The sequence below is a fragment of the Orcinus orca genome, chromosome 9, assembly GCF_937001465.1.
Source record: "Orcinus orca chromosome 9, mOrcOrc1.1, whole genome shotgun sequence".
NCBI classification, from domain to species: Eukaryota; Metazoa; Chordata; class Mammalia; order Artiodactyla; family Delphinidae; genus Orcinus; species Orcinus orca.
In genome coordinates, this window is record NC_064567.1 from 58,265,678 (window position 1) to 58,277,702 (window position 12,025).

General features: G+C 37.3%; 1 protein-coding gene across 4 annotated transcripts in view; it reads left to right on the forward strand.

Annotated features, from left to right (window-relative positions):
* The window catches only part of PPP1R9A (protein phosphatase 1 regulatory subunit 9A), a 327,421-nt gene that overhangs the window by 251,416 nt on the left and 63,980 nt on the right, over positions 1-12,025 (forward strand). For all 4 annotated transcript variants that reach the window (XM_049715130.1, XM_049715131.1, XM_049715132.1 and 1 more), the window contains exon 8: positions 10,225-10,278. In XM_049715130.1, coding sequence (XP_049571087.1) covers positions 10,225-10,278 — 54 coding nt within the window. The remainder of the gene's footprint in view (positions 1-10,224; positions 10,279-12,025) is intronic.

Consider the following 12,025-nt stretch of genomic DNA (forward strand, 5'->3'; position numbering starts at 1 on the left):
AAAGCTGAGTAGTTGTACAGAGACCATATGGCCTCCAAATCCTAAATTCTTTGGACTTTTACAGAAAATGGCTGCTGGTGTTGGTGTAGGCTGCTCCATGATCTGGACCCATTCTATATAGCATGGCTGATTTAGTTTTAGCCTGAGTAACCAAATCTGTAGTTTTTTTGGTTTTGTTTTGTTTTGTTTTTTTGCGTTATGCCGGCCTCTCCCTGCTGTGGCCTCTCCCGTTGCGGAGCACAGGCTCCGGACGCGCTGGCTCAGCGGCCATGGCTCAGGGGCCCAGTCGCTCCGTGGCACGTGGGATCTTCCCAGACCGGGGCACGAACCCGCGTCCCCTGCATCAGCAGGCGGACTCTCAACCACTGCGCCACAAGGGAAGCCCCAAATCTGTAGTTTTAATTTTGGCTTTTAAGAATTGGAGGTTTGTCACCACCTCTAGAACAGACAAATACCACATCATTTCACTTCTAATCCTTTTATTCTCTTTTGTTTTATATTTAACATATGAATATATTTATTTCTTCAGGAGATTGCTACTCAGTATCAACTGTGTGGCCCCCTGTCACAGGATTTGTATCTTGTACACTGCCACTACCACAGTTTGAAATTTCTTTATGTGATTAACATACGCACCCAAATACTGTACAGTGTTAGATATTTTTCACAAGATTATACACAAAACCTGGGGTGGAGGTGGAGAGTCATTTTGTGTTGGAGTCTGTAGAAAGTCTCATATTACATAGAGTTCTCTTAATTACATTTCAAGCAAAAGTATATGTTACACTGTTTGGGCAAAGCAAATTAGACTAACATTCTCTCAGTCATTCCTACTTTTAGCCCATTATGTATCTTGCTAGACTAGATCTAAGCTCCTCTGTTTTTGCTGAATATTGTACCCACAGTCTTTGCACGGTTCTTGCATGGAGTTAGTGGTTAAATATTTGGTGAATGAATGGTATCAAGCATATACTAGAATTTGTTGTATAAACAAGACAGCTCCCTAATTTAATTTTCCCAAATAGCTGACAAGGGGGCTAGCACTTTTATTACATGCTCATTTACCCATTTCCTTCTGGTTGGAGGCCCAGCGTTATTACCTACAGTATTTGTGCCTTAACACTCTGGACTGCTTTTGGTCTTCATATTGTGTTCCACTTTCTCATCAATTTTTGGTGCCGTACTGTTAGAATATATATAAAACATTGATGGAATAAATCAGATCCATCTAACTCTTCTCTTCAGAAATTCCATTACTTTTCAACTTATTCAAGAAAACACTTGAATCACTTTAACTCCCTTGAAAAAACTTCCTTGCATTTTCGTACTGTAATTACATTAAGATAGTAAATTAACTTGCGGAAAGCTGGCATTTTTATCACATTGACTCTTTTAATCCAAGTTTATGGAATGTATCTGTTTAATTCAAGCCTTTTTTTTCTGACCCTTTCTCAAATTTTATAGTCCCCTCTATTATATAAATGTCACCTAAGAAAATCTTAACTAGAGTGGATTAATCAAAAGCTGCCACAAAGGTTATATTAGCTCCAATATAAGTTAAGAAGTCTTCTCTATTTTTCATTTTCAGAAATGACTTTTATAAGAGACACTTAATGACTTGCATAAGATGGCAATTTCTGTTCCCTGAAAGTTTGTTATTACTCAGCTGTAAAACCATCTGTGCCTTTGTGGAGGAAGATTTGAAATACTTTTTTACAATAGCTATTAGTCTTTTCAAGTTTTTCTTGGGCCAATTTTGGTATTTTGTATTTCTCAAGAAATTCATATATTTCCTCTAGGCATTCATATTTATTAACTTATATTTTTATAATATAGCTTTAAAATACTGAAATCTTTAGTATCTATAACTAGTTCCTTTTTTTATTCTTTTCTTTATTTGAGTACTTTCAATTTTTTCTCAGTGTTTTTTTTCTAGAATTTATCTGTCCTGTTAGCTTTACATTTCTTTTTTTTCTTTCTTTCTTTCTTTTTTTTTTTTTTTTTTTTTTTGCAGTACGCGGGCCTCTCACTGTTGTGGCCTCTCCTGTTGCGGAGCACAGGCTCCGGACGCGCAGGCTCAGCGGCCGTGGCTCACGGGCCCAGCCACTCCGCAGCATGTGGGAACCTCCCGGACCGGGGCACGAACCCGTGTCCCCTGCATCAGCAGGCAGACTCTCAACCACTGTGCCACCAGGGAAGCCCTACATTTCTTTTTAAATTAAAAAATACTTATTATTTCCTACCAATATCTTTATTTTTCCTCCTTTTTTATTTTTTGGCATTAATCAGTTGCACTTGGTACATTTACTTTTGATAACCCTTACAGTCTGATAAGTGTATTTAAAGCTATAATTTTTTTCTGAATATTGCTTTAGCTACATGTCACAATTTTTTTTTTACATTTAGAATGCCACTGCCATTTAGATGTAATTTCTTTTGCAATTTCCTCTTTAACACAAGAATTATGTAGTGGCATATTTTACTTTCCACACATATCAACTTTATTTTGCTATCCTTTTGTTATTGGGTTCTAATTTTATCACACTATTCAGAAAACATATTCCATATGGTAGCTATTTAGAATTTTCAAGACATCTTTTGTAACTTAATTCATAAATAGTTGTATTTAAATATTTCTCATGTATGTAAAAAGCACACATATTCTGTGCTTGGGCATGAAATTTATATAAGTTAAATTTATATAGATAAGATTAATAATACAGACACACACGTCTTCTCTGCAGTGTGGCTTAGATTTTGTTGGCTTGATGTACTAATTCTGAAAAGCATATGTTAACGTTGCCAGCTACAGTTGTTTCTTTCTTCCTATAATTCTAGCAATTGTAGTTTTATACATTTTAAATCTTTGCTGTTAGCTGCCTATATGTTCAGGATTATTACAGCTTTTCGATTTATTGTAACATCTCCCTTGTTTCTAATGATGCATTTTACTCCAAATTCTATTTCGTCTGATAGTAAAAATTCAACACTGTCTTCCTTTTGCTTCATATCTGCTTCACAGTATCTATTTCTTCCATCTCTTTGTTTTCAGCCATTCTGTATCCTTTTGCACAATTGTGTTTCCTTCAGTCAACCTATTCCTAAATCCTTTATACTACTCTAGGAGTCTTTGTCAGTTAATTGGTGAGTTTACCCCATTTATATTTACTTTAATCATTTTAATATTAGAACTTACATCTACCACCTTATTTCATATATTACAGTTACCATGCTTCTTGTTTTGTTTTGATCTTTTTACCTACTTGCCATTAGATACATCAAATTTTCATCTGCTGCTTAAAAGTTATACATTTTTATCCTATTCTTCTAGAGATTACCCTTGAGTAACTTTGACTCAGTCTTAGGATATTTTCTCCCAGCAATATAGAAAGGAGATCAGCAGCTATGTCTTTACCATTTAACAAAATGATAGCCATAGCATATGTTTATCTACCTCTCCTCTCCTCTCATTCTAATTATCATGACACAGGAATGATAATTAGCTGGTTTTAATACTTTGATTCACAACCTTTTCCCCTGAAAATGTTGTAGGGCAAGCTTCATTGTTTTGAACTAGCATTGCATACTGTAAAGGAAAAGTCTAATGACAACAGATATTTGGATGCTTGTATTACTTTAACCTTGTACTTTAAATTTTTTATCACAATTTCTTTTTTTTTTAAACAACTTTATTGGAGTATAATTGCTTTACAATGTTCTGTTAGTTTCTGCTGTATAACAAAGTGAGTCAGCTATATGTATACATATATCCCTATATCCCCTCCCTCTTGTGTCTCCCTCCCACCCTCCCTATCCCACCCCTCTAGGTGGTCACAAAGCACCGAGCTGATCTCCCTGTGCTATGCGGCTGCTTCCCACTAGCTAGCTATTTTACATTTGGTAGTGTATGTATGTCCATGCCACTCTCTCACTTTGTCCCAGCTTACCCTTCCCGCTCCCCGTGTCCTCAATCTGTTCTCTACATCTGCATCTGTATTCCTGTCCTGCCCCTAGGTTCTTCAGAACCTTTTTTTTTTTCTATGTGTTAGCATATGGTATTTGTTTTTCTCTTTCTGACTTACTTCACACTCTGACAGACTCTAGGTCCATCCACTTCACCTCAAATAACTCAATTTTGTTTCTTTTTATGGCTGAGTAATATTCCACTGTATATATGTGCCACATCTTCTTTACAGTTTCTTGAAGTAGGCCTCCTTTCATTAATTTTTTTCTTCCAATCTGCTTTCCTTGTTTTATGTTTGTGTTTATGTTTTCATTTTAGTCTATGAATATTTTCTTCATTTTTAAATTTTTTTCAGTTTCTGTTTCTTTTCTAGAAACCCTGTCTTCAGTATTATCTTTTTTATGTTTCTTTTCTGTTTTTTTCTATTTCTGAGATTGTTTTCAAATGTCTCCTCTCATGTCAATGATTCAGTTTTCTGTAGCATTAAATATGCTTTCAACTTCAAGTTCAGGTATGCTCTTTAGCACCTCTAAAATGACTTTTAATTACATTTTTAGTTTCCTTACTCTCCACTTATTCCTCATGCTTCTTCACTTTCTCTTCATCCTGGTGTTCCGTAGAGTTACTTTAAAATGTCTTTTTATTTATGGGATACATAATTTTCACAGGTTTACTTATTTGAATTTTCAAGTTGATACTCTCTTTTCCTTGATCTGAAGTATTTAGTAATAGACTCAGTTTTGCCTTTTTCTCATTTATTTATCTTGAAATGAGGCAAAAACCTTTTTTGTATTCAAGCAGCAATTAGCCACTTTTAAAAATTACGAATTCCATTTCCAGACCTACATCAGGAGGACATATCTATGTGCCTAGTTTCCAGCCTGGTGGCTATTTTCTGGCAACCTATCATCTAAAGCAGTTCTCTGTACTAAGGTGGGATATCCAAATCTCGCCACTCAGTTCTTGAAGTTAAAGGGAAAAAAAAAGGTTATTCCTTGCTATCAAAGCACTTACTGTGACTGCCCCTGTCTGTATTGCTGCACTTTGGGGTCTGCAGGTGAAAGTAGGCAATGTGCCACTATCAGCCACCCTTCCTGCATTCTTTTCCTCATCTAGCAGTTGCTTTCTGAATGAATATGGAAGGTGGAGAGTTTTAGAGAACCTGGTTTGAGGACAGCTCCTGGGAAGGACAGTAGAGGTTGCCCATCTTCCTCACTGCGTAGACCTGGTATCTCAAGCAATCAGTGAGAGACACAAAGCATCTCCCTGTCTTGGGAGTGAAGCTTGGATAGATTTTTCTTAATTCAACTTCATGACTCCTTCATATTCTAGTAACAGTTGTTTCTAGTTTCAGTGTCAATTTGGTTGTGAGTTTTTCTTTTGTAATGTGATTTCACTGGAAATTTAGTGGGAAGTAGGAAGAGGCTGAATCGGAAACTGCTGGCCAGGTGCCATTTCAGTGGACTGTGTGGTGCTTCCCCTCCACCATTCCTTCTCGGGAGCCATAGATATTAGCTCCCAGTAAAAACAGTTCTGCATTTGTCTTGAGGAAAAAATATGGAGTGTAAAAAATTGTGTTATTTTGCTTACTTAAGTCATAGAGAATCTATGAAAAGTAATCTAGAAGAAGTTATTAATGCATTAGATAGTAATCTTTATGGAACTTCCCATTAATATGTAGAGAAGGTAAAAAATGTTATGTACTTAACAAGAAACAGATACTTAAAGAGTAGCTGTAATTACAGGCTGTCACCTACATCCAGCACCTTCACCATCAATAACCAGTTTATGAGCACCTCCTTAGAGAGTGACCCTGTGCTGCATATACTGCAGTTAGTGTTGCCATTCACATTAGGTTATGATATCATTCAATCAGCTGATTTCAGCTAGTTTTGCATAATGTTTCCTGAGAAAAACACTTTTGTTAATATAAAGATAGGTACCATATATAAACCTTTGAGCAGAAATTATAAAGCAATATGGCATAGTTTCATTTTAACAGCACCAAAGTATAGGCAAAAACAGCACTTATTTCTTCTTTTGTGGAACTTACACTGTCATGGGTAAGACAGGCTGCAGTCAAATTATCACAGAGATCATTGTAAAAATTCTGATTCCAATGCTGAAACTACTTCATAAAGTTGTATGCAAATATCAGTTATTATTTTGCCCTTGTAAAGTAAAAACAGAGAATGTCGCGCTTATCCGTAAAATCTCTAGTACTAGAGCGCCCTTAAAATCTTTCCTGCAAAGGTAACATTTTTCCTTTTTAAAGAAAAATGTTTTTCATGCTTGCACAGGATAAGTAAAGAGTGTAGAAGTTCAGTTTTACAATGTTTATGTGTAAGGATGTTTCTGTTTCTAGTGCAGTTATCTTTGGATTATATTGATTCAGTGATGTGAGTACATGTGCTGTATTCATATTTTTGAAAGAAATAAACAGAAAATAAACACAGCAGGTACACCTGCAGAATGTTATATGAGAGCTGCTGTTCTCCATAGGAGTGTGTGTGTTTATTTGTGCTGTAATCCTGTGGTGGATATTGATGCCATTCATGTTCAAGATGACAGAAGAGATGAAAGAGATTGATCTTATAAGTTGAGAGACACTGACCTGCAGTCCTTAACCTTTTCTTTTTATTTGTATCCTCCCTTCCCAAGTCTTTTCACCAAACCTAGATTCTCTGAAGCCCAAAAGGTCCAACAGGTATTTCAGGCTCTGTTTCTATTAACCAGCCCTGAAGACCCTGCCCCCTGCAGTCAGCCTGACCAGTCTCGGGGGTTGTCTGCAAACCCTTACAGCTGTACTCTGGAAAGCCTATTAAACGTGAAAGGAGAACTGCTCTAGAATAAGAAAACTCAACTTTGTATGCACCGTGCTTCTTTTGTCAAGTCACTTCACCTCGTTGAACATCAGTTTCCTCTTGCTCATGAAATGGAGGTATCCCAGGCCCATCGTGCCCACTTTGCCTGGGAGGCAGGGTCCATAGTTGGAGATATGACACGTAGGCCAAAGCCGCAGGTCACCTGAAGTTTCTCTCCAAGTTTTTCTGAGGCATCTGGGAACTTCTCTCAGGAGGTGGTATATATTAATTTCCCTGTAGTAAGTGTTTCGAAGTTAGGTTCTATGTCGCTTTCGTGTATCCTCAACAACTAGCACAGCACCTGGCACACAGTCTCATTCAGTAAATGCTGGTTGAATAATGAGGGAGAGATTTCTTTCTAAGTTCCATGACTCATAACAGCTGACTGAGCACCATGTTGTATGTAGTGCCAGAATACTCAGCCTACCAGAAGTGATCCGTGGTTTCCAGGTGGAGTCCTAGTTTCTCATCTGGGAGGTCACAATGATCACATATGCCTCAGGGTTTCTGTGATGATCAAATGAAAAATGTATTCCAAAGCTGGTTCAGATGAGGGGCATAAGGAAGGGAGGAACAGAGGTAGGTGGAGTCAGACCTGGGATAATTTCCATTCCACCACCTGCCTCTGCTGGGAACTTGAAGAAGCCATGTAACTTCTGTGAACCTCTTTCCCTGTCTGAACAGCGAGGTTAACAGTGCCTGTCCTGCCTCCCTTACAGATTCATTTGCAGTGAGGAAGGAGATGATGAAAAAGGGTCCTACGAATGTAAGAAACTTAGTATTAGAGGAGAGGACTGTGGACTGGAATTTGTAAAACCTGGCTTTGACACTTACTAGCTCTGCAACTTAAACTACTGAAACACAGTTTCTTCCTATATAAAATGAAAATGTTAGATTAGTTTATTTTTAATGCTTTTCCTGTTAATAGTGGTGGATTTGTAGAAGTTCTTTTCATGTGCATGCAGGATTAAAATAATCACATATCTATAATTTTCAGCCTTATGAGTACTGGGGGAAACATCACACTAAAACTTTTGTCCATCTTCTGAATAATGTCTGAATTTACAGACCTCATTCTGCTTTCCTGTAGCTGAAGGATTGGGCTATACTGAGTAACACTTCAAGCTTGTATCAGTGTTCTCACCTCACCGCTTACGAGTTCAGCTGTCTTCTGTTATCTGTTTTGCTAAGATGGGAGGGGCAGGATAACTGAAAATCAACTTGGCTGCTCTGCAGTTTCACATCAGTTTGTCCCACACACCAGCGGATTAGCCTAGTGTATGCATTCATAGGGAAGAAAATGCTGGCTTGGGACGAGAATTCCTAGACTCTGCAGCCTTGACAACCATCTCCAGGCCCTTCATTTCGTAAGTGTCACACCTGGAGTACTTGCAGGGGCCTTGGGGTTCTTCCCACCTAGCCCTCTCATTTTTCATATGGGAAACCGGGGCCCAGAGAAGTCGCTTGCTAGAGAACATGGCGATTTGAACAAAGAAAATCCAAAGTCGTATTGCAATATATTACCCTACAGGGAGTTAACCACCGAGAAAATAAGATACAGCACTTCCTCCTAGTTGCGGTGTTCATCAAAAAGTCTGCCTTTTTGATTTCTTGCTACTCTTCAGCTTAGAACCAGAGGGCTTTTATTTCAGGTGCAACGTTTTACAGCATTTAGCACTTTTAACTGAGAAGTAGAGTTAGGGTAATCATATCTGAGTTCTTCAAATCATTCTTTCTTAGTCTTGGCTAACTTTATAGAGGACTTACTCTATGCTAGACACTGTGCTAACAAAAAGTACTTCCTCTCTAGAGACTGTTAGAGCACAGAAGGCCCTGGGAACAGTGAGGGTGAAAGGAGCAAGAGCCGAAGAGGCAAGAGAGACCAGGTCTGAAAGCAGGAGAGTGGGGCAGAATCACGTCTGAAAGTTTCAAGGTCACCCCTCAGCAGGAGCAGAGCTGTAGCTGCAGAGCCCGCAGAGCTTTAAGCCCAACAGGAAACCTGAAAGCATCCCGGAGGGGGCATTTTGCAGGGAGCGTGGGCCCTCTCAGTTTCTGGGCTTTTATTCATCAGCATCTAAGGGTGTTGAATGAACCCTGTCCTTGATTCTGACTTCTTTCCCTCGTCGTCCTTCCCATACGCCCCTGCTGGCCAGGTGAAAACCAAGGAAGTACAGATTACAAACCAGAGAGAGAGCTGAGGGTTATGAGGCGGTGTGATCTCCAAAGGTTCACATTTCTGTCTTTTCATTAGCCGTCTTTCTGATAAGAAAATCTTGGACTTATTTGATTACAGTAATATGGGAAGTTTACAGTCCCTCTGTACAATCCTAAATTCAAAATGCTCTGAGACAGTTTTTTTAAAATAATTTTGTGGCACACTCACTTGGGTAGTAAATCTGACCAAAACTGACAGGATGCTACAGTCTTTAGGTACCCCCCTTAGTGAGAATATTCACATGTTTGGTGGCAAACATATTCATGTGTCTGATTACAGAGTTGCCTCCACAGACCCTGCTGTGGGCAATAAGCAATTTATGGAAAAACGCATTTTACTACGTTTCTGAAATTGAAAGAACTCGGAATTCCAAAACCATCTGGCCCCAAGGATTTTAGAAAAGTGACTTTCAACCCATAAATCGTTTTCCGTAAATTTTGGTGTACTTATTTATCCCTTAAGGAATGAACGTTTCCTTCGTTTTTCTTCCCTATGAAGAAAATGGGGGGGGGGGGGGAGAAGCAAAACAAGTCTAAATGGTGGCTCTCAGGAGAATAAACTGTAGCTGAAGCTTTGGGGGTGGGGGTCTAGGTCCTCAATAGGAGTAGATCTTTTAAAGGACAGAAAACTAGATCTGTACTTTTGCTGCAATTAAAAAAAAAAAAAATTACAGGTTTCGCCGCGGAACTGCATCATCCTCTTCTCCAGCTTTGCAGCAGCCTGAGCTGTAAAAGAGCTGCTAAGCCTAAAATGCGTGCGACTCACGGAACCAGAGCGCCACCTTTCTTCCAGATTTGGAATTGAAGCTTCCCGCGGCCACTGGCTGACTTGCCTGCCGAGGCTTGTTCAATCCACAAGACTGCAAGGAAACAATTCCTTGACCCTCAAATCATAAAGGAAGAGCTGCAAAGAGGGCAAGAAAATGTGTTTCCTTCTCTTTGGTCCCTGAGCAATTAAATTCGTAACCTAATCTGATGTTAGGGAGTGTGAGCCATAAACCCCATGTTTAATTAGTTTGCACCTAGAGTCATTTTACACACTAGACATTTTAATTTACAACCTGCTGCATTGCAGCACTTTTCTAGGCCTTCAGCTATATAATAAGGTATTCTACTAGCTGCTGAAGCTTTAAAAATATAGATACAATTAGTTCAGATTTTTTCTTCCTTTTCCATTTTCAGTTGCAAATCAAACATGCAGTTACAGAAGCAGAGATTCAAAAATTGAAGACCAAGGTAAGCACCAATACATGATGTTTGAATTGTACTTTTTAAACTTCAGATGCTATGAATAAATTCAACCCGAGGACTAAAGGAATTTGTTTCTGTGCATTTGAAAGAATACAAATGTGAGAGATTCATTTCCAGTTAGCGGAAAAACCTGCCAGTGCATACTCTTAGGGCGTCAGCACCACCATACCCCTCAGTGAAAATAGCACAGTATTTTTAAATTACGTATTTGCACATATGTGGCCCGTTCCCTCTGAGCTTTCCTAAAAAAGTAATGTTTATGTGTTGGTGTGATGAATTGGGAGATTGGGATTGACATATATACACTAATATGTATAAAATGGATAACTAATAAGAACCTGCTATTTAAAAAAATAAATTAAAAAGTAAATGTTTATAATAGTTCAAGAATCCAAATTACATTTTGACCACTAATTCCTTAAGCACAAGCTGTTATACTATATCTCTTTATCTTATCTTAAATGTTTAATTATTTATTTTTAACTTATTCATCAGAGATAATGTATTTTAACATAGCACATTACTTATCTTTCATAGAGAAAACTTCCAATTTCTAGTAATTAAGTATTATGAAATTTAATTAATATATGAATAATTTATTTTAGGTGCCAGGTGCTACCAGAAATCTTTAGACAAGTTTAGTTCATGTTATTTAAATTTGTGGGGAAATACAGGTCTTGATAAAAGGAGTATATGTTTTTAGTTTATATATGAAATAATACATAATTCAGAAGGGCATTTTTAATTGGTAAATTATAAGGTACTTGTAAGTTTCTTGAACAGTGTTTAGTTTTATCAAGTACATAATTTCAAAGATTTAAAAATATCTTTTGAGTTACTTTAAAAACACAATAATCTTTATTTTTTATGGTCTTTTAAAAATTGAGACATAATTGCTCTCACACTACTAACAGTCCGTTTCCCTGTTCACATTAGATACACTTGTTTTGGTTTTTCCATGTGTTTTAAATGGAAATGAATTAGCAAGGCTATTTTGGTTAAATGGTATTTTTAGCTAATAACTCAGCAGCTCTTTAGTCAAAACATGTCTATACATCATTCATGGTTTCAACCAAGCTCTGTGAATGATAAGTTTTAAATTAGTAGCGGTTGGTAAATAAACAACTTGAACACGAAACATTGCTTAATAAAAGATGCAGCAAATACCCAGTCCTGTTTTAAATTGCCATGTTTCTTGTCATAGAACGGAAGAATAGAAGATTTCTTTTTAGTTGTTAGGTACAATCAGGGAAAAAGATTCACCTGGGATTGCAAGCGCTTTAACAAAGCTTATGTGTTAGATATTTAATCTAGAAAATTCTATAAATTAGTATTTTATATTTTTCTCAGTATCATATTGGCATATAATAGCCATATATTAGCTTGTTTTACTATGACTCTTTATATCCAAGTTGATAATAGAATTCCTAATTTTGAAATGTTTTTGACTACTTTTTACTTTGTAACCTGTTTTGCCAATGTGTTTAGTTTAAAATATACATAAAAACATATATTTCCACTTTCCAAATGATTTTGGAATGTTTTAGATTTTGAAAATTGATAGTTTATAATGACTCTGCATCCTTTTGAACTTTAACAGAGGCATGTGAAGTAGATGAAGCACTCATTTAAAGGTTGGCTGGTTAATTGTGAATAAATGACCTTTGACCCCTTACCTGAGAGATCAGTCTTGAATTTCTTCAGAAATGAGGGATTTGGACCAGTGTGTTAT